Raw genomic sequence first — 26,604 nt, forward strand, 5'->3', positions numbered from 1 at the left:
AATCGACAGTTTTTTTTTTTTTTTTTTCGTTTTATTTGTCGGGAATATATTTTCGAACGTTTCCCGTGAAAAATTCGAGGAAGGATAGTATTTCTTCCATCGAATAAATTTTTTTTTTCCATTTTCAAATTAAAATATATAAACGAAGATAAAAAAAAGGGGGTAAAATTGAAACTAATTGATGTATAAATTTTCAATATACACATACACATATATATATATGTATGTATACCCCCTTCTTTTTCATACGAATCATTATCATTTATCTTTTTTTTTTTTTATTTATTTTCCTTTGTTCATGTACGTATATCTATATATGTATATATTTAATGTATAGTATCTGTTTCAAGTCCATCCATACTATATTTTGTCATTTTAAAAATCAATGACTTCGTCTGTATCATTTTTTCTTTTTCTTTCTTTCTTTCTTTCTTTTTTTTTTTTTTTTTTTTTTTTTTTAGGCACTTTTCCTTGGAAACAGATTTTTACCATGTTTTGCCATATTTTTTTCCATCGATATACTTTGGTTGTTAATGTACAACATTGTTAATGATTGTTATTCAGTTCTTTATATTTTTGTTCCTTTGTTGCAACGTTTTTTAACAAAACATTCCCATAATACACTATCACAACGTGTACGCATGCGCGCATGTGATTATCACGATGCGTACGTTTATTTACCATATCATCGTAAAACCATATATTTATTTTATTTTATTTTTTATTTATTTATTTTTTTTTTTGAGCAGTGCAAAAACATTCTGTTCACACTTGTTTTTTTATATAAGGCAGATATTGTCGCTACTCAAAATGAGCGTTAATTAATCTTCACGAAACATTTTCGATATGTTTCTCTATCCACCATGATTGGTATTAAAATATAATAATTCGATCAATAATTCTCTTCGGTTATTCGTTATGAAATAACCTTATTGATAAATCCTTTTCTTTCACAAAACACCTTTTCCTTTTATCCAGTATCGGATAATGAATTTCACTCTTCTATACACTTTCGTAAGAAAGAATTAATCGATATATTATTTACTTACTGTTCATCCTCATTTGTCCACTTGTTTCATTTCTCGGCTGGTCTGGTGACAGTTTGCGGTATCACTGTTAGTGACTTCGGAATTTTTGGCAATATCGGAATCTGATTGGACGTTTTAGTTGTCACCTGTATTGATTTCGGCAGATTTAGGTTATGCAATAGATTTTGCGTCGGACTGTTCTCATTTGCCAGTGCACGCACGTCGCAAATCAACGGCTCGAAGTCGCTCCTGCTTTGTCTATTTAGCATCTCCTGCTGCATTCTTAGGTGCTTTTGAAATTGCGTTTGCGCAGCAATTTGTGCTTTTTGATACTGCGTGGCTGATTTTAAATTTTGCGAGGAATTCGAGTTATTTATGCCGCCATTTGAGTTAGTTAATTGTTTTTCCGTGATCATTTGCTGCTTTTGTTTTTTTAGATTTTGCAGTCGTTTAAAATCAGGTTCGCTTAATTGGAATATTTTACCACCGGCAGACGTTGGTAATTTTTGACTGTCCTTTCGTTTCATATTACCATTCGCGGTGGTAGTGCTAGTAGATGGAAGATTTAACCGTTGGAGATTAGGAGGTGGTTTTTTAATTATAGACACTCCAGGATTCAATTTCAGGATCCGTGGAGGACTACTCTTTATCGATTGTGCAGTATTGCTGGACGATAATTGTTTGGGAGTGCTTATGGTTGGTAAAGAAGGTTTATCTCTTTCGAGTACATAACCACCACTCAATCGACGAGAATTGTGATATTCCGAGGCGATTGGCTCCATTATTGGTTCATCCATCTTTTCTGGACCTTCGTACGATATCAATCGATTCTGTACGGAAGTCGAGTAATTAATTGCATTCCGTGATGCATTTGGAGCTAAAATTAAATCACCGGATCTATAATATTTTTCTAAAAGTATCAAATGCCTGAGAAACGAGCTTTGATTTCCATATGGTCTTTGCAATTCTTGCCAAAGGAGTTTCGTATCTCTATCATATTGTATCATGGTAGCACATTTCTCCCAACCCTGAGGTGTTATTTCTCGTACATTTGTGAACTCTATATTGGCATGAAGATTCATTTCTTCTTCGCCAGGGAAAAGGGTGCGCACACTAATGGAGGGATTAGCACCAAGTCTCTGTACAACCGGAGTGATATCATTATTCGTCCTTGGTCTCTTTGGCAATCTGGTTAACGTCACTTCTTTGTCCATCGCGAGAATTTCAACAACTTCGTTTGGATTATCACAAGATATCGTTGTATCTGACGTTGTATATGGATTCGTGTCGAGTAATTTACGCTTTTTCAATTTCTCTACAGTGTTCTCGATACCGAGGAACTGCACATCCGTCACGACAGTTTCATCGCTCAAGTTCCCTTTCACGGTACGATTTTCGTTGTCAATCTCAGAATTAATTCCCTCGTTTTTATTAGGTTCTGAGATAGACTTTTCAAAACTGGAATTCATCGTACCATCTGGAGATTTAAACGTTGTGGTCTTAGTTTGAGTACTACACTTAGCTTTCTTCCTTTTGTCTTTATCTTTGTCTTTCGACTGATTCTGAGACGAATCTTCATCTTCATTTTCCAGAACTTCAATATCGTGATAATGTAGAATTCTATATATATATATATATATATATATATATATATATAAAAAGAATAATAAATAAAAAAAATATTAATACAAAAAATAGATCTTTTAATATAACTAAAGAAACTATACCTTTTTCGATAATTCTTGAAGAATGATTTATGATTCGTGTTCATGTTTTCCACGTCTTTGTATTTCAGTTGTAATTGTGTAAAGTAACGGCACAATTTACAAACAAAAGTACCGGCCGACAATATAACAGGGATCCCCTGTTGTCCAAGCAACTGATTCAACTCGTCAGTTTCCGCATTCGCCAATTGGTGAGTATGATTTCTCGCTAATCGGCGTTTACACAATGCACAAGTCAAGAATCTTTCGATTTTCGAATAATGACTGACGCAGAATGACATGGATGTATGTTGACTTGATTCCCAATCAATGTCCACCTAAAATTATTTTTATTGTCACATCAACTATTCATATTAAAAGTAATAATGCAAGATCTTATGGTGTACAATATTGAAAAAAGTATTGAATTTTTAAATTATTTTCGCATCATCCTATATAAAGTTACCTGTTTTTGCAGGCCAGCTTTTATCTTGAGCAACCATCGACGTTTGACATGATGTCGTGCAGCATCTCTACAATCACGGGCCGAACACTTGGATACCATGAGTTGTCGGTGTTGTTTTTGCGGCTTTGTTTGCATATTTGTTGGACTTGTGTTCGCCTGATATATTAGGAAAATTTTAATAATAATAAAATTAATAAAATATTTATTATTTTAAAACAAGTATATAATATTGAAAATTTTCTCCAACCTTTCTATCCACGTGGCGGTAACAAGCATCGCATAAACAAGAATCCTTAGTTAAATGTCTTTCTATGTTTAAAATCTTTTTGCGTCTTTCATCAGATTTCATTTGAGCAAGATGCATCGGTGTATCTAAAGAACCGAATTTCCCAAAGCAATAACAACATACGTCCGCACACAAGCGTCCTGGATGAATGGAAAAAGAAGAGGATTTTTCTGGAATAACAAGAGACTGACGATCCTTTGGTGCTGTATCTTCATTATCTTCGTCTGTTGTGAGAAAACAATAAATTATCTATAATTATTACAAAGTCTAAAAAAAAAAAAAAATTGATGTTTTAATAAATTTTAATGCTATCTCGATAAAATGAAGTAAAATTTAATTAAAAAATAAATTGGAAGGTTAGAGGGTAAATGTAATTGATGTTCAAAGCGGTAGCATAAAATAACATGCTTGTTATGGAAAATTGTATAGTTATTACGAGTACAGTTTGCGGGATTTTTTTTTTAGGAAATTCGAAAATTAAATTATTGAATATTAAATGTAATATATTAGTGTCTCGCTAACTATCGCACTTTGTCTCCGTAACTATTTATTTATAGTGTAATTCTTATTAATTTCTGAGATTATTTTGATGCAATATGATGATAATAATATAAGAAAATCGCATTAGTTAGCAACGAATATATATTTTTTAATTTATAAATATACTATAATTAAATTATTTATGTTTTTTTTTTTAATAAGAATTGAAAAATCATACATAAAAATGATTTAGTAAGTATAAAGTAATTAGTAAAAATAATATTTAATATAAAGAAACTTTTTCCCTATTTTACGTTTACACTCAATACTTTTGATATTTCTCTCTCAAGAAAAATAGGAAAATAAATTATTATTTGAAAGATAATAATTCTTGAAAGTATTACCTAGATCTAGATAAAGTTTTGCAGATCTGACTGAATTAGTGAAGTACTACTACTATATAGAATTGGCAATTGATAGAATTATAATATCACAGTATAAATAAAGACCAATCCATTAAAAATAAATATCAAGCGATTCTTTTCATAATAATTTCTAAAATGATAGAATTTGTATATGAACCAAGAACAAATATATTTCAACAAAGCAGAAGGACAAGGAATGATTAAGAATGTAGTTATTCCCGCAACCAGGATTACCGCAAGAGTGTCTGTGGTTAGTAGAGAACTTTCGGTTCGCACCAGAGCTGCTATCTCCCCAACCACTGGTTCCTAACTGGAAAAAACAAAGAGCAAAACGATAAATAAATATAATAAAGTTTCATTATATTTAACGTATAATTACAAATTATAAATATATAATTTTTTTTAAACTCACCTCCTTTTGAATAGTGTAGAAATTTTCTGGCGAGTCTCCTTCACCATCTCCCCGACCCTGTTTCAGTACCATTTTTAGTGGCGATCTCGATCGTCTTTTGTCCTTCTCCCTTTCTTTCTGGACACGAATCACGGTTTTTAAGGTACCCGTGGATTGTCCTTTCTTCGCCTTTTGATGATTCAACCTCTCAGCAGCCTTTTCCAGGGATTCCAAACCAAGTAATCTCAAAATTGACTCTTTCTTCGCCTTATCCTCAGGCGTCTCCAAAATCTTTGGAGTAATATTGACACTGCTCGAAGATTCGCCAGAAGTGGACGTCTCGTCAGAGTCTTTCTGCGACGTTTCTGGCGTTTTTATAGGTTTACAATCGACATCCAGTATGTCTATATTTTCCACCTCTTTAGTCACGTGGTTCTCAGACAAATTTCTCGACAATCTGTTCTCGCACGTTTTCCTACCGTTTTCTTTCGCCATAATCAAATCATTCTCCGATTTACTTCTAACATTGTCCGCGGTTTCCTCATGCTTCTCCAAGCTATCTCTTCCACCTTCGGAGAAACCTCTGAAATTTGTCGCGCATTCCACTCCACCATTCTCATATTTGTTTAAAAACGATCGATTGTTCTCGTTAATCTTCGCTACCTCGTTGTCCAAAAGAGTCTCCTCTTTATTTTGCTGATCGCATCTCCGAATCTCACGTTTTGCTCGTTTATTCTTCAACATATTTAATTGATCCTCCTTACGTTTCTTTGCCTCTCTGCCGCGTTTCGTACGAGCCTGAGGTTCCACGTCATTCGTGTCTATTTCACCGCTATTTTGAGTATCGTCCGTGTCCTCCGTCATCGATTCTTGAACTTTTTCCTCCAAATCCTTCGAATCCTCTTCCTCTCTGCTAGAGTTTTGTGCCTTTTCTTCTTCTTCCATTTTCACTTTCGTAACGGTTTCTTTTTCCTTGCACGACCCTTGTCCCTTTTCAAACTTTCCTTTCGTTTTATCGCGCGCTCGTAATACCCGTTTCTTAGTATCATCTTTGATAGATTTTTGTTCTTCCACAGCATCATCCGATGTTTTTTTATCCTCTTTTGTCAACGTTATATCACTCTCCAAATTGTTATAAATTTCGTTACCGTTGTCGCACAATTGTATCGAGTCGTTATTGCTGTCGTTTTCTTGTTTAAGTTTATCTTCCTTTTCATTCTCGTTCGAGTCTTTTTTCAAATCTTCTTGAAGAAGATTACCGTTGGAAACAGAGTTACATTTAGAATTCGACGTGGAATCGAAATTAAGCTCACAATCATTTCTACTCTTTTTAACAATTTCCGGCACGGTTTCCTCTTTTTTTTCAACTTCTTTGGCACCTTTTTCTACCACCTTCTCGCATTTGTCTCGCTCATCCTTATTTTCCAATTCACTGCTAGCATTTGTTTCTCGATTCTCGGTATCCGTTGCTACATCAGCTAACTCATCAGACAACGAAGAAGAAGAAGAAGAAGAAGAAGAAGAAGACTCTGTCGCAGTTTTAATCGTTGCAGATTCTTGATCGTTTTGCGGCTCATCTGCGCTGATTTGCGACCGATGCCCAGACTCATCATCCTCTGCTACCATTCTTTCCACTTCTTTCGAAATTCTCTCTAAAGTTTCCACGTCATCGGATCCCGTATTCGTGGAAATCTTGGCTCCATCTTCGACCGTCTTATCCACCTTTGTCGTATCTTCCGTTTTAATTTCCTCTTGCTTCGATTCGGCCACCGCGCTGGAATCAACTGGAAATTCAGGGGCAGTTGTTTTGCTCTCCGCCGATTCGTTTTTAAACGACTCCTTGCTCGAAAAAATAGGCTCCTTAGAAATAGATTTATCAGACTCCTGTAAAGAATCTTCACTGTTCTCGGGCTTGTGAGCTACTTTGTTCATCGCTTTTCCTAATTTTTTAACAGCGTCATTGCTCTCGGGAGCAGCTTTGTCTATTATCCTTGATGATTTTCTAATAGACGTAACTTTCTTCCCATCGTCTGAAACTTTTATCTGATCATCCACCTCGGTGCTCTTATCAATCTCCTCCATTAAATTGGACGTTTCGTTCGGCTCCCCCTCTTGCACCACAATTTTGCAACTACCGTCCTCGTTCTCTATGATATTGACCACTTCAGAAACGTTGTGAGTGTTGCTATTCGCATCAGCATCAGAAGACTCGCTTTCTTGCACGTTTTGAGAATGAGTTTCAGCTAATTCAATATCACCCATGACTAGTTTCTCAATTTCTTTGGCAGTATCGGCCACTTTTGGTATTGAATTATCCGAATTATCCGATTTCATCTCATTCTTTGTCGCGGCAGACTTATCCTCGTCCGTATTTTCGTCCAGCCCTAATTTTTGGGACTCGGCGCTCAACGGTGCAATTATCTCTTCAATTTTTGGTATCTCGAAATTTTTGTTCAATCCAAGGCCCTTTTCCGGGCCAAAGATTTTACTCTCGATAGATTTGGCGATGGTAAGCTTGATATTTTCTATCATTTGATCTATCTGGGACTTGGGATTACCGTCCGATTTGTCCGTATTATAAAACGAATTAACCGTCTTCTTCATATCTATGTTTAAACTACTTCTTCGGCCCTTAGACTTGTCAGACAGTTTCGCCAAAATATTATCTTTTCTAACCTGGTCTAAATTTCCCATCTTTTTCAATTCTTCTTGCACCTCCATATTCTTGGGTATTATTCTCGTATATTCAATTTTTATATTGTCATTTTTTGTCACCTCGACCTCGGTACTTTTCGCCTTGGTCTTCGAGCGAAGGGTGGGTCCGATCTCGCTAGCCCTGTCCCCTCTATCGCTGTTGTTATTATTCTCCATTTCTGATCCAATTTGGGAATTGTCCTCAAAATTTTTCAACGCTTCTTGTTTCATGCACAATTCATCTTTAACTGGTATTACAATTGTTTGAGAATCATTGCCGCTAGATTCAGAAAAACTAGATTCAGAATCGATATTATTATCCGCAAGATTATTGTCCGCAGAAACTTCTGAACTAATCGGATCATCCGAATTTAATCGTCGACGCTTTTTAAGCTCTAAATCGGAAATCACGGAATCCGACTGCCTTAGCTTACCATTCCTTAAACTTCTTTGATTGATGGTGTTTGCATTCGACCTTTTCCTCAAATGAATTGCATTTTGAATGGATTCTGTCTCAAAATTCTCCCCATCGGAAATAATTTTAATGTCTTCGCTGTCTGGCTCTTTTTTTATCTCAATATCTGAAACTATACTCTCCTCTACCAACATCTTCTTACTTCTTGTTAATTTTCCTTCTATTTTTTCTGTTATTCCCTGTTGATTGTCTATTTCTGTATCGCTCAACATTGAAGCTATCACTTCGTCAATGGTAAGATCTATAGAACTTTTGCCGTCCAAAAGGGACTTTGAAACTCTTGTGTTACTACAATCTATATCTCTAGTAGCCTTCCTCCCTTTTGAATATTTAATATCAACTTCTGACTTTATTAAAGTATCTTTCTCTTTGATACTATTCCTTTTAAATCCTGAAAATTTTGTTGATTTAACACCTCTAGGCAAAGAATCTAAACTTTCCAAGCTTCTGCCCTTCCTATTAAGCTTTGGACTACTCTTGGTACTGCAACCAGCGCTAACTGAATCTGAATCTCTATCTAAAATATCCTCACTTTCCACTTCTCCGATATTTTTTAATATAAACTTGGTCTTTTTAGTCCTGAGATTATTCTTGGCACTTCTATTACCTTCTGCTCCTATACTTTCACCTTCTGTTTCGTTTATTTGATGCTCTAAACTTTTGTTAGATGATGCCTTGCTACTATTCTCTTCGGATAATTTGATTCTTTTAGCCCTCACGCTCCTTTTAATGTCAGAAGGTATTCTACACAAATTTCTATTGGCTACTTTCCTTGTAACCTTTGATTTAATTAAATTTGCTTTTGCTACTTTTAACTTTTGCTTATGCTTCAGATTCCTAAGAACCTTTTTACGCGGTAGGCTTGCCTCTAATTTTGGAGGAAGTTGACTACCAGTTGCTACAGCCTCCAATATATCTCGTGCAAGTTGCTGTTGTTTCAGATTTGACAAGGACTTGCCTTTTCTACTTTTAATTTCGTTTGATGGCAAGCTACAATCATTATTCGCCTTCTGTTTTGCTTTTGAAGGCACTAAGGGTTTCTTTTCCCTGGATGCCATCTCACTTCCACCCACATTGGGCTCCTGCAATTTCATTTATAACGTGAAATTGCAAGCTGCTTATTGATTAAATGATAATTATTATTACCGTTATAGCATTTAAATTAATTTGACAATTTTTAAATATATTACAAATTAATAATATTATATATTAAAATTAATACTTTTAAAAAGTGAAGAAACAAATTAAATTTATCATTCATCGCGTATTATATTCTGAAAGATTATAATATATTTATTCTCAATATATATGTGGAAAAATATTTCAAATGTTAAATATCATCATTAAGAGATAACTCCCAAGTTTTTCGAAAAATATACATATTATATAAAACCATTAAATTATAAATGAAGAAAATATACCTTTCCTCTTTTAAACGAGACAGGAACAAATTGACTGTATACCAAATGGAAAAACTACATAATTCGTCTTAGGTGTGAGTAGGTGAGCGGCCGGCCGGATAGTGGGGTTGATAGATGCGGCCCTGGCGGTCAGAAAAATTACGTGACAAACTTTGCATTTACACGGATACACGGAGCGCCTCTTTTCGGTCAAGAAATCACTTTGAAATATTTATCGCGATATCTCGGCAATCACATTTTCAATCGTGTAAAATTTAATTTCGAAGGAAAGAACGTGTCACACATTAACTTCCTAAGATGAAAATCGGGGCTTAAGCAAGCAAGAACTATCGAAAATCATGCAAGAAATCATCGCGAAAAAATCGCCACGAATAAACAAAAGGTCGGACTCGATTCGAGATTTCCAAAGTTTTCTATATACTTAGCTTAAGGTTATTGAAACAATTTATGATTTCAATACTCGATTCATCGATTGTACTTACCTCTGAGACAAAAAATCACCGTCAGAGAACGTAATTTTTGCGGGAAAACGCGGAAAACAATTCTGTGAAAAACACAGTCCCGTTGCAGGGTGTCTGTACGATGTCCCACTGTTTTGAGGCTACCGCCACCTGACGGTAGAACACACGACCTCTCCCAGGTCCATAGTCCGTTCGCACTAATTCATCGCGTTATTTTAACTAATTCAACCCCTGTCGCTTTACACGAACCGTTATCTATGATATGTTTACTTCACGAGAAACTTGTACTTACTGACGAGACAAAAAATAGCCTGAGAAAGCTCAATTTTATCCCGATTATCTTCTAGCGAAATTTGGAACAACGCGGCACTTCGAAATCTCTCTATACAATATTTGCAATAACTAACCCCGCGTTATTTGTCGAATTTTACGTTATCAGCGTCACTTAATGACACGTTCGTCGATTGGGATCGTAAACGAGTGTAGTGAAGTTTCTCTTCAAAACGAAAAACGTTACAAATAGAGGCGCGTCACAAGGAAAAACTCGATCTGGCACGAGAACGAAAAGGAAGACGCGCCCGTGCGCACCAATGGCGGCCACCGACCCTTATTTACTGAAGTCAAAATGGCTGCCCTTCGGTGTTTCACACGTTCGAAACTTTCAAATATAATTCTTTGTTCTTGTGACGAATATATTTCATTGAATAGAGATATACCGATTATTACGCAGGTATTTTACATCAATGTATTTTATTTTTCATAATCTTATAATGAGCGACAAAAAGTTTTTATACATTTCTATAATGATTAATTTTAAGATAAAGTAACGAAGGGCCACGCTAGCGAAATCATCCGAGGTATTCACGTCTTTAATTTTTATTTAATTTTGGTTTTTTGAAAAATTTATTTATTTTTTTCGTGTTAAATATTCGTGTATAAATGAACGTATTTTTGAATTTATAAAATGTTTCATCAATTATTAGCAATTGGTAGAAATACGTTAGATTGATAGATGTATAAAAAAAAAATTTTTGAATAATTGTTAAAGTTGAAAAAATAAAAATAAAATTGATATTCGTCATGATAGTCTAATAATAATTATAGAAAAAATTTAAATGTATTTATTAAAATTTTATATTTAAATTTTCTTGAAAAAAGAAAAATTCATATTTATTTAATTTTATACAATAACCTACAAATATTTATATAACCCAAATACAACGGCAATAAGTAAATTATTAAATTTAAAAAATTATAAATTATTAAAAAAATTGACTTTCTTTAATAAATATTATATATTTTAATTTTAATTCGAATTTTATTTAAGAATTCTTATATTTTTAATATATTTTTACATTATGTATAGAAAAGATGGGGAAAGTATAAAACTTCACCTCAATATACTGAATCTTCCAAATTTACGGATTATGAAGTAACAAAAGATCCTCAAGAATGGGAATATGTAGAACGTTTATTTAAATCAAAATCTATACCTATACCTTCCTTAGAAAATAAAGAATATCCATCCGGATGGAAACCACCAGTTTGTAAGTTACTTTATTTCATGTTTATTCATATATTCACAATTTAACATTTATAATAAAATTTATAATTTTTCAATATTATTTAATAGCTAAACCACAAGAATATCCTTATTATATACAACGTACAAAAAACTATATGCAACCTGTCTATCTTGAAATTTTTCATCGAGGGTTACGAAGAATAACTACTGTTCGAAAAATTCATGGAAATATCTGGATATTAGAAACTGAATTAAAGGAATATTTAGAAAAAAATGTAAAAAAACCTGTTGGTGTTCGTACTAATGAACTATCTGGTGAAATTCAATTCAGAGGAGATTATGTAAATCTCATTAAAGTATGGATGAATGAAAAAGGATTTTAGATAATATAAAATCTTATAATGTAATACTTTTTGTAAATATAAAGAGAACATTTTATTATAATTATTTATTAAAACTCGAAAATAAATAATGAAAATAATTATATTTTTTGATTCAGAATATTTGTTGTTATATAAATACTCATATAATGTGTGTGAAATGTAGAAATTTATCATAGTAATTGAAAAATCAACAACTTCATTTTTGTAAAAATATGCATTATATTTAAAACTATAGTTCACACAAATTAGTATATGGAAGATGAATTATAGTACGTGTAGCAGCATACTTAAGTGCTAAATGTATTTATAATTTTCTGTTTCTATCAAAAATCATGCTATATGCTTTTTTATTAAACAATAACAAATGAATAAGATAACTTCTTAATTCTAATAAATTATTTTTGTTTATGATATACATATTAAAACAATTTATAAATTAAATAATTTAACGCAACTATATCAAAGAAAAATTTCTACGAATATATATGCTAAAGTAAATATTATGTCATTTATCAATATTTCATTAAAAATTAGCAATGTTCATATTATACTAAAATAAATCCAAATACTGGAAAACGTGCATTAAAACTAATTTTAGAATAATATTTTAAACGCGACATAAACTTAAACAATAAAAGCATCAAGTTAGACAGTAGAAATCTATGGGAAGGAACATTGTTCTTTTTTGAAAATCACCCTATTTCAGTACAGGATTCTAAGGGTTTGCATGTAAAATTTGATAATATTTTATCAGTTTTTTACGTTTATTTCATGTGAACGAAGTGTTCTGTTTAATAATAAGCATATGGCAAATTTTTACTTGAAAATTTTTCCCTGATTAAATTTACGTCCTTCTTTATCGGTTCCGGTCCAGCTAAAGTATTGTTGAACCAATTGTTTTGTTTCTTCTTTAGCTGGATCTAATTTAGTCCAACTGTATGATTCATAATCTACCTGCCAATCTGGGCATAACTGTTTAAAAAAAAAAATACTATTGTTATTTATTTAAATTATTAAAGTATAATAAATATTTAAAAAAAAATATATATATATAATATAATATAACAGATATTAAAAAAAATTAAAAGAACTAACCGTGAAAGCAAGCTCTTGTCCTCGCCAAACCCAAATACCACTGATGCTACTGTCATTATCTGTACCAAACAGACAAGCACTGGCAAATGCACCTTTTCGCATCTTATCTAATCGTTGATACATTCCACTTATAAGGTTGCAAGACATAAAAACCTATGAAAAATACATAAAATATGTATAAATAACATGAACTTATATTTATATTCAGACATGATAGATATATAATGTTATATTATTCTTATTTAAACATTTTTATATTACCTTTGTTAGTTCATTGTTATATTTATATTCTCCAAGCCAAATACTATAATGTTCCGGATCGAATTTTTGCCAAAAATAAGGTATGGACTTCACCTCATCTTCATTAGAATAAAATCTTTTAAAATCATCAAGATCGAAATTACCTTTAGGTAATGTATCAAAAGGATTTGTAGTTTTAGGTTCAGCAGCTAAAGCAGCATCTGCTGGATCTAAATCTTCAATGGTTTCCTTTTTAGATTCCTTTATTTCCTTTGATTCTTTTTTAGATTCTTTTTCTTTTTTCTCTTTCTTTGAAGACTATAAATGTTATAATTCATTATAATATCAAATAACACTTTTTGAAAATATTTTTATTTTAAAATAAAAAGAAAAAAAAAATACTCACTTTTCCTTGAGTTTCTGCAAATTTTTTTGGATCATATTCAAGAGTTTTCTCAGCCAATTTAAAGGCACCAATTACAGCCATTGACTCAGGTTGATAAATGACTGTTTGAAACCATCGATTTACATTTTGATATGGTTTACGTAAATTTGGTTCCAGAATATATTGATATAAATGAAGTAATGTCATGGCTACACTAATATCTGCTAATGTCAATCGTTCTCCAACCAAGTAAGTACGTGTAAGTAAATGAGAATTGAGGGCAGTCAATGCTTTTTTTACATCATCTTTAGCATGCTCTACATTCTATAATTTTAAATCATAAAATGATTTATTTTTGATTTCATAAACTATATGAAAACTTATATTTGTATGCATGTTATTTAATACATATATAAAAATAATATGTATTTTAATAAATGTGCTAATATTTATATATCTCCTTGAGTTACAAAAATGATTAGAATATTAAATTATTTTTGCCTTTTAAAGGAGAATTTATAAAAATAATTTTATTTGTACCTGTTTATTATATGGCATAATTCCGAGCAATGGGAACACCCATGCACAACTAGCTGGAAGAATTTCAGAATCTGCAAAACCAAACCATTGAATGATTTCTGCACGTTCAAGATCAGTTTTGCCTTTTAATTGATCATTAGCCACTATAAAAAATAAAAAATTTTTATTATACATTATACAACTTCAATTATTTAAATATCATATAATCACGATTCTTACCATAATAAGCAATTGCATTGCTTTCTGTGATATACTTTCCATCACATGTTTCAAATGCTGGTACCTAAACATAAAAAAAAAATGATGTATTATTTTAAACTTTTAAAAGACAATTAAAAACAAAAAAAAAATAAAGAAAATAATTCAATTATTCATATAAAAAAAGGATATGAAAATTTATACTCTATTCTTTTCTCAATTTAATACAAATTACTTGTTTTTTTCCATAAAAAATATACCAGCTGGTTCTTTAAGAAAGACATAACATAGATAAAGAACGAAAATAAAAAAAATTAGAAATAATTCTACCTTGCCTAATGGGAATTTCTTTAAAAATGCTTCAGTTTTATTTGTTTCTCCAAAAACGAAATCATCTGCAATCTTAATTTGAGCACCGGAATACTGAGCTGCAATAAGCACTTTGTAAGCTCTGAAGTTTTCCGGATACGTGTAAAGTGTCTGAAATAAATCGAGGCTCCATTAGTTGATTTCTATATTAAATTTCATTTCTGCTAATATTTATGTTTCTATTTATTTATCATAATGACGATGTTTAATAGTTCAAATTGCAAGAGAAAAACTTACTCCAGACGCCATTATATCCAGTTACGGGAAGAGGAAGTTGAAGGCCGGTAAAGATCGTTTTTCTCAAGTACATGAAATCCCTACACGTAATAGATATGTCCTTAAGACGTAGCCACAATGCATTCATCTTTTACTTTCATGAAATATCTTAAAATTTTTTAATAAAGTTCAAATTTTAACAATAAAATAAAAATATTAACAGCTTGATTTGATAATTATTAGAAATTTCTTTACAATAAAAGTATAAAATATAAAATTAATGATAATCAAATGCAATGGATAAATATATTATTTCGATTGGCTAATCAATAAAAATTTATACTTCATATTAACAATTTTATATATATCGAATAATACTTATAATCAATTTGCTTATTAAATATTTTCTTAAATGTTCTAACAATTTTATAAGTGTTAATAATTTAATGCTGATTTTTTAATTATATAAAATAGTAATTATATACCTAAATTTATTCTGTACATTCAGTTTATAAAATTTTTTGTTATTATATTTTATTTATAATTAAAAATTTTATGTAATTTGTTTTCGTGTAATTTATATTTTTATGTTTCATGTAACTTTTATTTTTTTAATGTTGTATATCTATATTATATGATCATATACCTATATTATATGATCATAATCCAAAAATGGCAGCATTGAAAGATGTTGTTCCAGTGTACAAAAATTTAAAAGAAGAATGGGCAGCGACACCATGTAATTTAAAAAAATGTGGCGAATTGCTCAATCAATTGAAGGTGATTTAGAAAATAAATTTTCACTTTCCTATTATTTAAAACATTTTTGACATTGTGAACAACATATAACCTTATTTTCATAGCCTGTCAAAAATGGATTGTCATTATATCAACTACTTCATATATTGATTAATTATTAAACAATTACTTTTTGCAGGTTGGTCTTACACATTTGATGTTTCTTCCAACATCTAATAATACAGCAAGTCAAAATGAATTGCTTATAGCTCGTAAATATTAACATATAATTTTTAAACGAAAATTTTCTAAAACATTATTATTATTATTATATGTATAAACTTATAATTGCAGGTGATATTTTAGAAATTGGTGCACAGTGGAGTATAGTAACTGAAGATATACCTTCTTTTGAACGTTATATGGCACAATTAAAATGTTATTATTTTGATTATAAATCTGGATTAATGGAATCTGCATATAAATATCATCTTCTTGGATTAAATCTTTTATTCTTATTATCTCAAAATCGTGTGGCTGAATTTCATACAGAATTAGAACTATTACCTTCTGATCAAATACAATCCAATGTTTATATTAGACATCCTCTAAGCTTAGAACAATATTTAATGGAAGGTTCATATAACAAAATATTTTTAGCAAAAGGTAATGTACCAGCAGCATCATATAATTTTTTCATTGATATTTTATTGAACACTGTTCGGGATGAAATTGGAGCATGTATGGAAAGTGCATATGATAAGATTTCTATTCAAGATGCTTCAAGAATGCTGAATTTAAATTCAGAGGAAGATATGAAAGTATTTGCAGTAAAAAAAAACTGGAATTTAGCAAAAGATGGTTATTTTTATTTTAATACAACAAGTGAAAAGAAAACTGAAGAACCAATTCCCAGTGCAGACTTGGCCACGTTAGCAATTGATTATGCAAGAGAGCTTGAAATGATTGTTTAACTATATGCATTTTCTGTATTTTATAGATAAATAAAATTTGTCATTATGAATCAATACTTTATATTTTTCTTAAATTTTATATAAAAATTTTTTCCCTAAAACATAATATTATAAAAATAATGTTATTTTCTTGATACAATTATATATTAATACTTATATTAATTGAAATAATGATCTCTTTTATTGGGATTTCATGGTATGACTCATATTTTTTAATATTTTATCAATATTGTAACTTCTTTAAAAATTAGAAGATACTATATTAATATATATATAAATTTTATCATTTTTATTTATTTTTATTCTGAATATAATTGATATTCAATAAAAGATCATACTATATTAAATGTAAGTATAATAATAATCATTATACTTTCTATCCATTCAACTGTCATGAAGTTATTTCCATTAATTTTTAGAAACTGGATATTTAACAAAAACTGAAAAATTTCTAGTTTTAGAGATGTGCATATATCTTTAGAAACTTCAGACATATATTATGAAATAAAACATGTACACTTTTTTTTATTTCATTCGTAAAAAATATTTTTCTTTCTTTTTTTCCTAAGTTAAGAAAACGAATAAAATCGAGAAAAAATTGCTAATAATTCTCAGAAATATATCTATCTCTTCTCATACATTTCTGTATCATTTTTAATCAAGCACTGCATCAACTTTTATATTTTTAGGTTATATTCTTTGTGATATCAGAAAAAAAGGATCTGTTAAAATGCTTCGAAGCTACGAAGGTGTTCGATTTCTTTCGAATAAGCAAATGGTGATATTTGATATTGGTAGTGCATACACAAAGTATGTGTATTTATTTTTACAAAAAAATTTTACTATCATAATATATTGACATGTAATTTGAAAATAGATTTGGTTATGCGGGCGAGCCTACTCCACGTGGTATAATAAGAACAGAAATTAAATGTCCAGAAACTAAAGAGCTTCGAAAAATTTACGATTACAAAAACACAGAGGATTTATATCAATTACTAGTCGAATTTCTTCATGCTTTATTTTTCAGGTACAAATCATATATTTAAGCGTATATTTTATTTTATTTTGTATTAATATTATATCTTTTGATGCAGACATGTTGTATTAAGTCCAAAGGATGCGAGAATTGTCGTTTTGGAATCTTTATTATCTCCTACACAATTTAGAAATACATTAGCTAAAGTATTATTTAGGCACTTTGAAATCGGATCCTTAATGTTATTACCTACCCATTTAGCAACTATTAGTACTTTGGGTATCAATTCAGCTTTAGTTTTGGATGTTGGTTATAAAGAAGCTACATTAATTCCAATTTTTGAGGGTGAACCAATTCTAAAAGCATGGCAAGCTCTTCCTTTAGGTGGCCAAGTTGTACATGAGTCAGTTAACTAATTTATAATATATATCTTATTAATTTTATATTAATATGATTTATTTAGTAACTTTTACATTTTTATAATAGATATTTGATGAAATCTCTAAAAGAATTGTATCCTAATGTAGATGTCACAGAAAAAATGGTAGAAGATATAAAAGTAAGAACATGTTTTGTTACTACATTGGAAAGATCTGTTAAATTAGGAACAACAGAGGCTCCCAATCCTCCTCCATTTGTTAAATATCCTGGAGTTAAAAGTATTGATATTCCTGGTGAAGTTAGAGAAAAAGCATTTGAAATATTATGGGAAAGGGATAATGATAATCTTAGTCTACCTACAATGATTTTAAATGCCATTATGCAGGTATATTTCTGATATATTTTGATGAATGAAAAAATCTAGTTTTAGAAAATGTATTTTTATTACAGTGTCCAATAGATGTTAGACGAGTCTTAGCAGAAAATATACTCTTAATTGGTGGCACAACAATGACAAAAGGATTTGCAAGTCGTCTTAAATCTGAGCTTTTAAATCTTGTAAGGAGTGATCTTTATTCTGAAAAATTAAAAATTCAAAAATTCATGTTTCATACTGCACCTAGCAAACCAAATTATACTGCATGGTTAGGTGGTGCTATCTTTGGAACTGTAGATTTACCATTAAGATGTTTAACAAAAGAAAATTATTTGAAATCTGATAGAGTTCCAGATTGGGTCAATTTGATAGATAATCAAAGAGACGAATTAATCATTTTGGAAACTTAAAACATTGCCTAATTCAATAAATTTATATATTTTTTTTTGTAATTAAAAGAACATATATATGACATATATAAAATGCGAACAATTTTATTTATTTTCTATTTTTTATTTTTCATATTAATCTTAAAAATTTATGAATATTATTGTAATTTATATTATCAAATAAATAAATACGATAAGAATTTAAAATTTAAAATGTTTATTATTCGTACAAATTGTATTACAGAATTTATGGAATTATGTCATACTATTTATAGAGTTGTGAGTAACGTCAGTTTTTCGTTAAGTTGAAGTTGCGTTTTTATCAATTGTGATAATGCAACGACCATTAATAAATCTTTTACATTACTGTTAAACATCTCATCAAACTGATCGCTTGACATTTTAGGCACTGAATGTACCATATCTAAAAGTGCACGACCAACCTAAAATAATATAATTCATAACAATTATATAAAAAGGAATTTTTTATTAATTTAAGATTAATTAAGTACTTGATTGTCTGGTGGTTGCTTTCCAGTTAACACATCATCAACATATGCAAGTACTTGTTCCAACATGGAAGAAAGTTTAGCACTAGCTTCTGCTATCTGAGAAAGATCCATCATTGGTTCTATGCCTCCTCCTGTTTTTACACCAGTTATTTGAGCATGTGCTGGTAATTGAGTTTTGGAACAAAGTTGCAATCCAACAATTTCTGGTTCATAACATGTAATCTATATAAAAAAAAAAAAAAAATAGTTATTCTACTTCTTATTGATAAATTTTATACTTTAGAGTATTTTATAAAATATAATATATTATTATGTATATAATTACGTACTTGTACTTTTACTGGAGTGAACATAGAACCTTGTTTTCCATTAGGTACCCCTAATGGAACACATACATAAGCTTTAATTCCCATTCTAGTAGTATTTGCTAATGTTGTATCAACGGTTAAATGAACAGGATTATTGCATTCACGAACATAATATTCATGAATAACAGAAGAATGAGTAGTAACCTAAAATTATTTCAACATTTTTATTCGCATTAAAGAATAAATTTAATAAAATTAAATTTTTTTAAATGTTAATTACCTCATTTCCGGTTGCCCACCATCCGACAATATTTTCTTGTGCGTTAACTCTATGATTTAGTTCGTATAAGTCAATTCCATATGTTAAATCAGCTTCTACTTGACTTTCAGATTCTTTGTGTGGAACACAAAAACAGTTTGTAACTTCAACCATTCCTTTTTCAGCAGTACCTATGGATATTAATTTATAATAAACTTTCTTATAAAGTAAAAAACTTAAGTACTGTCAAAATTTATAATTCAATAACTTTACATTACAATAAATATCATACTTTTGTGTGCATGATAAATTTTAAATTACCTAACAATGTACCGATAACACGATGAGATTCCGCTTTTCGACGCTCGTATGCATCGACAATTTGAAATAAAACTACGGGATGAACTTTTACAGTCAGGTTAAGCGCCATATCTTTTTCACGTTTAAGTATCGTACATGATAAAAGGAAGTTTTAATGTATATTGACCACGTTATTTTTCTAACTTAGAATAATATTCATATAGAGAGGAATACACAATTGTTATTTTCTTATCCATTCGACCAATGGTTAGTATCTAGATAATAAATTACTATTTAAATCTATAATAAATCTATGTAATTAAAAAAAAATGAAGTTAAGATATATATAATTATATATTTTTAATTAAAATAAAATTTATTTTAAAATTAAGATAGGATATTTAGAATTTTTATTTTCATATTTTATAAATTATTAGAAATTATTTATAAAACACTAATTAAAAAAAATTTATATATAACATGATATAAATAAGAACATACTTATAAATTAGTAAGTGACATATTCATGATTGTGGAAATTGTATGTATTAATTTGATAGGCGTAATTTCAGTATAAGATGTTCTTGCTCTTATTCTTACTAGTCAAAGATAATAGGTGGTACAGTACTTTGTACTACATATAAGTGGAAATCATTGCTTTTAGTGAAAAGAAAAAAGGAAAAAAGCACATTACTCATAAAAATAATGTAAAATGTGATAATGAAATACACAATGTGATTAAAATTTACGTGAATGGAATGCATTACTGTTATGTAGTACATACAATGACGTATAGACGTCAAAAGAATATAAAGTACTTATTTTTTTTTCACTATTATCATGGGTTCCAGATTGAGGTAAATAAATTTTTTACTTTTAACTTTTTCTAATAAAAATCATTTTATGGATATTTTATTTTATGTTATTTTATTTTTTTTTATATATTTTCATTATATTACTACACTAATCATTTCATGTAATACATAAATAAGTGAAAATAGCATCTGTCTGAAAGATATTGTTGAAATGTTTTTCAATTAAAATTCAATATATTTCAATTAAAAAATTGAATTAATCTATTTTATATTATAATTACAATTATAGCATATTGATATTTTTAGGGACAATGTACAACATCTTTTTGAATGTTTTTGTGAAGTAGCTGCACCATTAGGAGAAAAACCACCTTGGATATTACAAAAATATCCAACTTCTTTTTTAGATGAAGAAATACTTAAATCTGTCCCTAAATTTGCATATCCATGTGAAATTGAAAAGTAAGTTTCAAGAATTATTTATTTATGTTGATATAATTAATTATAAAATTAAATATATTTTAATATATTAAATATAATATAATGCAATATTATTATATTATTACATTTATTATAGTGTAATGGTGCAGCATTTTTCATTTGTGCTCACCAGTATAGATTCCAAATGGACCTTTGGATTTTGTAGACATGATCCTAAGACAGATACAGCTTTAGTAATTTTAAGTGCACTTCCATGGCATGAAATATTTTACAAGTTAGTTTATTTTATTCTATAGTATATAACAAATTTAAAAAATTTTCTATGTGTATATATAAATTTATTTTTTATAAACAGATGTTTAAATAATATTGCAACTTTAATGAGTAATGGTACTGGAGAAGAATTATGGAAATTTCTTGAAACTGTATATAAAAGTCCAGTTCCCATTCCTGGTAGTTCTATCTCTATTCCTGTACCAAATTCTAAAGTGGTAAATTTAATATATTTATTTTTTGTATATATTACATCTATTTTGTTATTGTGTCATTTGTGTTATATCTTTTTTATTTTTATTAATATTTTACAGAATTTTGTTTGTCAAAGTCCAAAACAATTTCAATTACCAAGTATACCTGAAAATGTAAGTAGTAAAAAATTAATTTGGAAAAATAATTTAAATAAAAAATTGCATGTATAAAAATTTTATGATTTTAGAGAAATTTGACCGAATATTATAGTGCAGTTGATGCTCACAATATGATGATTATATTTGCTTCTATGTTGTACGAACGTCGAATTATTTTTACTTCAAAACGCCTTTCAAGATTGAGTGCTTGTGTTCAAGCATGCAATGCTTTAATTTATCCTATGATTTGGCAACATATATATATCCCAGTTTTACCATTATCTCTAATTGATTATTTATTGGCACCAATGCCGTTTTTAATTGGAGTACCTACTCCAACACTTCAGGTATTTGAATAATCTAAATAAATTGTAAAGCAAGTTATTTCTATTTTTCTTAATTTTTTAATGTTCTTTATTATACTTTGTAGAGAGTACGTAAAAGTGATTTAGGAGAAGTAGTTATATTAGATGCGGATGTTAATATTATAGACTCTCCGTTTCAAGATTTGGAATCTTTACCTCAAGATGTAGTTCGTATTAAACTATGATTTCATTTGTGGAATAACAATGTTATTCTTAAGAATCAAAACATATCTTAAATAATAAAATAAAAAGTTTTTTCGTCCCAGGTGACAAACTTGAAAAAGGCATTACGTAATAGATCCGCCTTACTCGGAGACGGTGTATCAAGGGCATTTTTACGAGCATTGGTGCAATTAACAGCTGGCTATAGAGATGCATTAACATTAGAACAAGGACAAAGCATTACTTTTAATCAGAATGCATTTGTAGAAAGTAGACCATCGTCGATGCAACCTTTTTTGCGAAAAATGTTGGAATTACAAATATTTCAACAAGTAAAAATGAATTCTTTCTTTGAATTATTAAAAATATTTTGATTAAAATGTATAAATTTATAATAATTACAATAATTTCAGTTTATAGAAGAAAGACTGAATATGCTTAATTCAGGACTTGGTTTTTCTGATGAATTTGAAATGGAAGCTTGCAGTTATTCTGCTAAATCTGGTAGCAAATTTATGCAGCAATATCGAGAATGGACTTACACTATGCGAAAAGAAAGCTCTGCATTTTTCCGCAGTGTAAAAGATAAGGTACATTAATTTGATGAATTTTTCTTTTTTAAATATTTCGGAAGTCAGTTATTAAATTAAAATAGGTGAAATCAAATTATTCTTTGTGTTTTTGATTGCTTTCGATTCTAGGCCAATCCAGCTGTCAAATATGCAGTTAAATCAGTAAGTTTAGTGTACAAATTAAATTAATTTCTCTAATTATATGTTATTAATTATACTAATCACAAGTTTCTGTTTTTTTCTTATATATATATGTTTATCTTATATATGTGTGCACATAAAAATAGCTGTTAATAAAATATATTAACAATAGCATTGGAATGAAAATAATAATAATAATAGCTTTAATGTTATATTATTCATCTATTAAATTAATTTTATTATTAAAATTATATAATTATTTCTTTTAAAAATCTAAATTTTTCATCTTTAATTTATAATTTTTATTATAAATTATATAAAAATTATATTTGCAGGTAAAAGATAAAGGAAAAGATATGAAAACGGTGTATAAAGGATTAAAATGGAAAGGTAAAGCAAGATTTTATAAACTTTTAAAGAACTTTTAAAAAATATATTAGATAGAAATTTATTAAAATTCTTTCCTATTTTTAGGACGATCAAATAGAAGTGATACAAGTTTGAGATTCCATCAACCAAGATCAGCGCCTAGTTCACCTACATCGGATCGAAGACCTATTGATTTTTCATCACCGCCAAAATCTCCAAATGGTTTCACTGCTACTACTAGTTATAGAAAAGATCTCCGAATACGTAATAGTAATTTCACCGATTCGAGGTTCGTTTTCGTATCGATTTTTCTTTATAAAATTATTTTTTATTATTTATTATAAAATCCAGTTTATATTAACATAATTTTAAAATTGTAGCAGAAAACAATATTCACCTTTAAGTCCTAGTTCACCAGAAGAATCTGATTTTCCGCCAGAAAGAGTAAATATTGATTTGATGCAAGAACTCCGTCACGTAATATTCCCGAATACACCTCCCGTTGATAGAACAGTGAGTATATTTATTTTCATTTGCTATATAACTTTATTTTTAATAAAGAGCTTATATAAATTTTAATAAAAAGATATTTTATGTCAAATATCTAGCATCAGCAAAAAATATTTGTTTAATTTGAATGTATTACAAAGTGTTGCTTATTGTGTATTAATGTGTATGTCTATATATATTCTGCATTAATAGCATGATAATGATTTTGGATAAATGTATATTGAAATATATCATGCATGTATTATATCTAGATATTCTAACACATATTTAAAATATAAAATAATATAATATATAGATTTTATATATATATATCACATTAAAATGTTAGATAAATACAAAAATTATTTATCATAATTTAAAAATAATAATGTTGAAATATTATTTAAATATGCATGCAAAATAAAGAATGTAATGTTAATGTTAAATAGTATATATATTTATGAAGAATTGTATTAAGCACTTTTTTATTCAACAAAGAATGTTTCATGCGTCACTTTCAGTTGAAACCAGTACGCAGTTTAGACAGCTTGAGACCTGCATGGAGTGGGCATATACGGCACGGCCCTCCACCTAGTACAATTATTACAAACCCAACTGTTACTTCTTCCATAAAAACTACATCCTGTAGTTCATATTCCACTGTTTTCATTACTTCAGTTGATCAATCAAATTCTTTGCTAAATATCAATGATATATCAAGCTCTCAAATTAATGAGAATAATAAAATGTTTTCATTCAATACTTTGGTCTCGAAACCAAATAAATCAAAAGAAAAAAGCGAAGAATCATCGCTTTTATCTGTTTCACAAAAATGTATTGATAACATTCAATCAAATAATTTTTCATCTAAAATTCTTAAAAATGAATTTATAAAATATGATACTTCATTGTATTCCCAAAAAATAAGTATAAATCAATGTAAAAATAATTTTGAAAGATCAACTAAAAATTCTACATTTTATACTGATAATATTTTTCCAAATTATAATTCTGACTTCTATTTAAAAGAAAATGATCCTTTTGATACCAGTAAAGTGTTTATGCCTTCCTATTTGCAACCGGTCTTTCAAACTACAAATGCATCGTTATCTGTTAATTGTCACGTTCCATCCCATGCATACAATAATACATCTTGTTCTACATATTCAAAGGTAAACATCATCATTCATTATTTATTTTGTGTATCTATATTTGCTTTTTCACAATCATCATAATCATTTTAACATATGTTATTCATTTATTCTTTCTTGATTTCATATTTAATGTTTATTTTTAACATACAATTTTTCTTATTTATAGGTTTCTCCTGAAGTGCCAGATTTAATTAGATTAGATTCGACAACAAGTACTGAAGATTTCGATCCACTACTTTCTAAATCATCCGAATTCACGAATTCCAAACAAATGACTCAATCACTGCATATACCTGAGATGGGAGAAGGACTTAGTAATCCGTTGTATCCTTATTTTCAACCATTGCACAAAAATAATGATGAACAACAAAAATCTTCCGATAATTCCGGCGATATGGATTTATTGCAAGCATATGGTTTGGATTTTAATAAATTTAGTATAAGTAACGGTGATTCACCGTCGAAAAATTCTACAGTATGCAACACATCCGAAAGCAGTATTAATATCGATAGTACATTCAGTTTAGCGCTGAATACACCTGCCATCAAATCACAAAATAATTGGACAAAATTTGAATAGGTAATAAATTCAATTATTATTCACATATCATAATTATATATGTATATAATGTTAATACTGTTTTTTTTTTGTTACTCATAAATGTATTATCGAATGCCTACAGGAACATAGTTACGAATAGAAGTTTACAGTAAAATGGTAAATGAATTGTAACATCGTAGCAATTAACAAAATGAAATAGAATGACTTGGCTTTGTAGCACAAATATAATATCTTATACATTTGTATTGAGAATTGACAGAATAAGATTTGTAATATTTTTCAATTTAATTTTGTGTAATTTCTAAATTATTATATCTTTAATTATAATTGTTGTAAATTTAATAATAAATGAAATGAAATTTGTTTCAATCGATACATTTAATTGAAATGCAAAATATAGTTATAAGAAAATTAATTATAAAAATATTATTATTATATTTAGTATTACAATGAATTCTTAAAATATATATATATATACATTACATACATTATATATGTATATTATAGTAAATATATTACTATATTACATATAGTAATATGACAAAATTATATATAATTTGTTCTAGAATTAAATTTTTTTTGACATAATTATTTTCATCAGTAATTTGCATTTTTTCAGAATTAGTTATTATCAATATATAATAGAAATAATCGATCGAAACAAATTTACGAAATTATTAATTCATTATTAGATTTTAAATATATTAAAATTAATAATTACGCAAATTGGCAATGCTTTATAATAAATTAATATAAAAGATTTTTTGTAAAGTTATGTTTATCTATGCTTTCTACCTCATATATTTTAGTTTATAAAATATTTATTTAAAAAATTGCTAATCGATCCTTTAAATCTGATCTAAATTTGCTTTTTGAATTCTACTTATAGTAGAAATTATTTTAATCTGTAA

At 28.8% G+C, this 26,604-nt stretch overlaps 7 protein-coding genes and 1 long non-coding RNA gene across 17 annotated transcripts; 4 read left to right on the plus strand and 4 right to left on the minus strand.

Annotated features, from left to right (window-relative positions):
• Positions 1-703: 703 nt before the first annotated feature.
• east (enhanced adult sensory threshold) lies at positions 704-10,437 on the minus strand. 3 transcript variants are annotated; one of them, XM_086905492.1, is made up of 8 exons: positions 9,852-10,437; positions 9,370-9,491; positions 4,801-9,030; positions 4,623-4,698; positions 3,445-3,707; positions 3,198-3,353; positions 2,756-3,069; positions 704-2,648 (listed from the first exon to the last, which is right to left on the minus strand). In XM_086905492.1, exons 3-8 carry the CDS (start codon positions 9,004-9,006, stop codon positions 1,076-1,078), a joined length of 6,588 nt encoding a protein of 2,195 aa, XP_086761618.1. In that variant the 5' UTR covers positions 9,007-9,030; positions 9,370-9,491; positions 9,852-10,437; the 3' UTR covers positions 704-1,075. The 3 variants fall into 3 exon arrangements, with proteins under 3 accessions (XP_086761618.1, XP_086761619.1, XP_086761617.1); XM_086905493.1 differs by lacking the exons at positions 9,370-9,491; positions 9,852-10,437 and having other exon boundaries at positions 4,665-4,698; positions 4,801-9,042; XM_086905491.1 differs by lacking the exons at positions 9,370-9,491; positions 9,852-10,437 and having other exon boundaries at positions 4,801-9,042.
• Positions 9,959-11,841, plus strand: mRpL49 (mitochondrial ribosomal protein L49). Its single transcript, XM_012483922.3, has 3 exons — positions 9,959-10,560; positions 11,197-11,377; positions 11,464-11,841. The coding sequence occupies exons 1-3, from the start codon at positions 10,456-10,458 to the stop codon at positions 11,736-11,738; spliced, it is 561 nt and encodes a 186-aa protein (XP_012339376.1). The 5' UTR covers positions 9,959-10,455; the 3' UTR covers positions 11,739-11,841.
• A 96-nt stretch (positions 11,842-11,937) lies between these two features.
• Positions 11,938-14,941, minus strand: eEF1gamma (elongation factor 1-gamma). Its single transcript, XM_012483911.3, has 8 exons — positions 14,803-14,941; positions 14,527-14,676; positions 14,218-14,281; positions 13,999-14,141; positions 13,480-13,782; positions 13,095-13,391; positions 12,834-12,986; positions 11,938-12,710 (listed from the first exon to the last, which is right to left on the minus strand). The coding sequence occupies exons 1-8, from the start codon at positions 14,812-14,814 to the stop codon at positions 12,555-12,557; spliced, it is 1,278 nt and encodes a 425-aa protein (XP_012339365.1). The 5' UTR covers positions 14,815-14,941; the 3' UTR covers positions 11,938-12,554.
• On the plus strand, positions 14,810-16,547 carry Rpn12 (regulatory particle non-ATPase 12). 3 transcript variants are annotated; one of them, XM_086905501.1, is made up of 4 exons: positions 15,106-15,561; positions 15,719-15,791; positions 15,874-16,185; positions 16,297-16,547. In XM_086905501.1, the coding sequence occupies exons 1-4, from the start codon at positions 15,454-15,456 to the stop codon at positions 16,491-16,493; spliced, it is 690 nt and encodes a 229-aa protein (XP_086761627.1). In that variant the 5' UTR covers positions 15,106-15,453; the 3' UTR covers positions 16,494-16,547. The 3 variants fall into 3 exon arrangements, with proteins under 3 accessions (XP_003691898.1, XP_086761627.1, XP_031771105.1); XM_003691850.4 differs by having other exon boundaries at positions 14,810-15,561; positions 15,874-16,547; XM_031915245.2 differs by lacking the exon at positions 15,719-15,791 and having other exon boundaries at positions 15,435-15,561; positions 15,874-16,547.
• Positions 16,548-16,647: 100 nt separating this feature from the next.
• On the plus strand, positions 16,648-18,825 carry Arp10 (Actin-related protein 10). 4 transcript variants are annotated; one of them, XM_086905496.1, is made up of 6 exons: positions 16,648-16,841; positions 17,183-17,303; positions 17,371-17,523; positions 17,591-17,875; positions 17,959-18,238; positions 18,304-18,825. In XM_086905496.1, the coding sequence occupies exons 2-6, from the start codon at positions 17,224-17,226 to the stop codon at positions 18,637-18,639; spliced, it is 1,134 nt and encodes a 377-aa protein (XP_086761622.1). In that variant the 5' UTR covers positions 16,648-16,841; positions 17,183-17,223; the 3' UTR covers positions 18,640-18,825. The 4 variants fall into 4 exon arrangements, with proteins under 4 accessions (XP_086761622.1, XP_086761621.1, XP_086761623.1 ...); XM_086905495.1 differs by having other exon boundaries at positions 16,838-17,006; XM_086905497.1 differs by lacking the exon at positions 16,648-16,841 and adding an exon at positions 16,848-17,061.
• eIF3f1 (eukaryotic translation initiation factor 3 subunit f1) lies at positions 18,819-20,784 on the minus strand. Its single transcript, XM_003691849.3, has 6 exons — positions 20,499-20,784; positions 20,019-20,272; positions 19,719-19,888; positions 19,460-19,642; positions 19,131-19,352; positions 18,819-19,061 (listed from the first exon to the last, which is right to left on the minus strand). Exons 2-6 carry the CDS (start codon positions 20,125-20,127, stop codon positions 18,888-18,890), a joined length of 858 nt encoding a protein of 285 aa, XP_003691897.1. The 5' UTR covers positions 20,128-20,272; positions 20,499-20,784; the 3' UTR covers positions 18,819-18,887.
• LOC100867472 (DENN domain-containing protein 1B) lies at positions 20,715-26,464 on the plus strand. 3 transcript variants are annotated; one of them, XM_012483904.3, is made up of 16 exons: positions 20,715-20,854; positions 21,119-21,274; positions 21,390-21,527; positions 21,609-21,744; positions 21,841-21,894; positions 21,969-22,226; positions 22,310-22,411; positions 22,511-22,738; positions 22,820-22,996; positions 23,108-23,140; positions 23,455-23,509; positions 23,594-23,777; positions 23,869-24,001; positions 24,499-25,149; positions 25,298-25,711; positions 25,815-26,464. In XM_012483904.3, the coding sequence occupies exons 1-15, from the start codon at positions 20,838-20,840 to the stop codon at positions 25,709-25,711; spliced, it is 2,736 nt and encodes a 911-aa protein (XP_012339358.1). In that variant the 5' UTR covers positions 20,715-20,837; the 3' UTR covers positions 25,815-26,464. The 3 variants fall into 3 exon arrangements, with proteins under 3 accessions (XP_012339358.1, XP_003691891.1, XP_086761620.1); XM_003691843.4 differs by having other exon boundaries at positions 25,298-26,464; XM_086905494.1 differs by lacking the exon at positions 24,499-25,149.
• LOC147658002 (uncharacterized) lies at positions 24,446-25,158 on the minus strand. The gene is made up of 2 exons (XR_015291386.1): positions 25,026-25,158; positions 24,446-24,568 (listed from the first exon to the last, which is right to left on the minus strand). It is a non-coding gene; the product is annotated as an uncharacterized LOC147658002 (long non-coding RNA).
• Positions 26,465-26,604: the final 140 nt, after the last annotated feature.

This window comes from Apis florea, unplaced genomic scaffold (genome assembly GCF_048593485.1).
Source record: "Apis florea isolate Af1SG1 unplaced genomic scaffold, ASM4859348v1 contig_2411_pilon, whole genome shotgun sequence".
In the NCBI taxonomy this organism is placed as follows: Eukaryota; Metazoa; Arthropoda; class Insecta; order Hymenoptera; family Apidae; genus Apis; species Apis florea.

Excerpts from the sequence above, each read along its gene's own strand:
- east (XM_086905491.1), bottom strand. The coding sequence starts at position 9,042 with ATGAAATTGCAGGAGCCCAATGTGGGTGGAAGTGAGATGGCATCCAGG. Across the intron at positions 4,699-4,800 it reads TCTACACTATTCAAAAGGAG|TTAGGAACCAGTGGTTGGGG; the intron begins GTGAGTTTAAAA and ends TGTTTTTTCCAG. Across the intron at positions 2,649-2,755 it reads TTCAAGAATTATCGAAAAAG|AATTCTACATTATCACGATA; the intron begins GTATAGTTTCTT and ends ATATATATATAG.
- mRpL49 (XM_012483922.3), top strand. The coding sequence starts at position 10,456 with ATGGCTGCCCTTCGGTGTTTCACACGTTCGAAACTTTCAAATATAATT. Across the intron at positions 10,561-11,196 it reads ATATACCGATTATTACGCAG|AAAAGATGGGGAAAGTATAA; the intron begins GTATTTTACATC and ends CATTATGTATAG. Across the intron at positions 11,378-11,463 it reads CGGATGGAAACCACCAGTTT|CTAAACCACAAGAATATCCT; the intron begins GTAAGTTACTTT and ends ATTATTTAATAG.
- eEF1gamma (XM_012483911.3), bottom strand. Across the intron at positions 14,142-14,217 it reads CAATGCAATTGCTTATTATG|TGGCTAATGATCAATTAAAA; the intron begins GTAAGAATCGTG and ends TATTTTTTATAG. Across the intron at positions 13,392-13,479 it reads TTGCAGAAACTCAAGGAAAA|TCTTCAAAGAAAGAGAAAAA; the intron begins GTGAGTATTTTT and ends TAACATTTATAG.
- Rpn12 (XM_003691850.4), top strand. The coding sequence starts at position 15,454 with ATGGCAGCATTGAAAGATGTTGTTCCAGTGTACAAAAATTTAAAAGAA. Across the intron at positions 15,562-15,718 it reads AATTGCTCAATCAATTGAAG|GTTGGTCTTACACATTTGAT; the intron begins GTGATTTAGAAA and ends TACTTTTTGCAG. Across the intron at positions 15,792-15,873 it reads AAATGAATTGCTTATAGCTC|GTGATATTTTAGAAATTGGT; the intron begins GTAAATATTAAC and ends TTATAATTGCAG.
- Arp10 (XM_086905496.1), top strand. The coding sequence starts at position 17,224 with ATGCTTCGAAGCTACGAAGGTGTTCGATTTCTTTCGAATAAGCAAATG. Across the intron at positions 17,876-17,958 it reads GGTGGCCAAGTTGTACATGA|ATATTTGATGAAATCTCTAA; the intron begins GTCAGTTAACTA and ends TTTTTATAATAG. Across the intron at positions 18,239-18,303 it reads TTTTAAATGCCATTATGCAG|TGTCCAATAGATGTTAGACG; the intron begins GTATATTTCTGA and ends TTTTTATTACAG.
- eIF3f1 (XM_003691849.3), bottom strand. The coding sequence starts at position 20,127 with ATGGCGCTTAACCTGACTGTAAAAGTTCATCCCGTAGTTTTATTTCAA. Across the intron at positions 19,643-19,718 it reads GGTGGGCAACCGGAAATGAG|GTTACTACTCATTCTTCTGT; the intron begins GTAATTAACATT and ends AAATAATTTTAG. Across the intron at positions 19,353-19,459 it reads TCACTCCAGTAAAAGTACAA|ATTACATGTTATGAACCAGA; the intron begins GTACGTAATTAT and ends TTTTTTATATAG.
- LOC100867472 (XM_003691843.4), top strand. Across the intron at positions 21,895-21,968 it reads TACCAAGTATACCTGAAAAT|AGAAATTTGACCGAATATTA; the intron begins GTAAGTAGTAAA and ends TTATGATTTTAG. Across the intron at positions 25,150-25,297 it reads CTTGTTCTACATATTCAAAG|GTTTCTCCTGAAGTGCCAGA; the intron begins GTAAACATCATC and ends TCTTATTTATAG.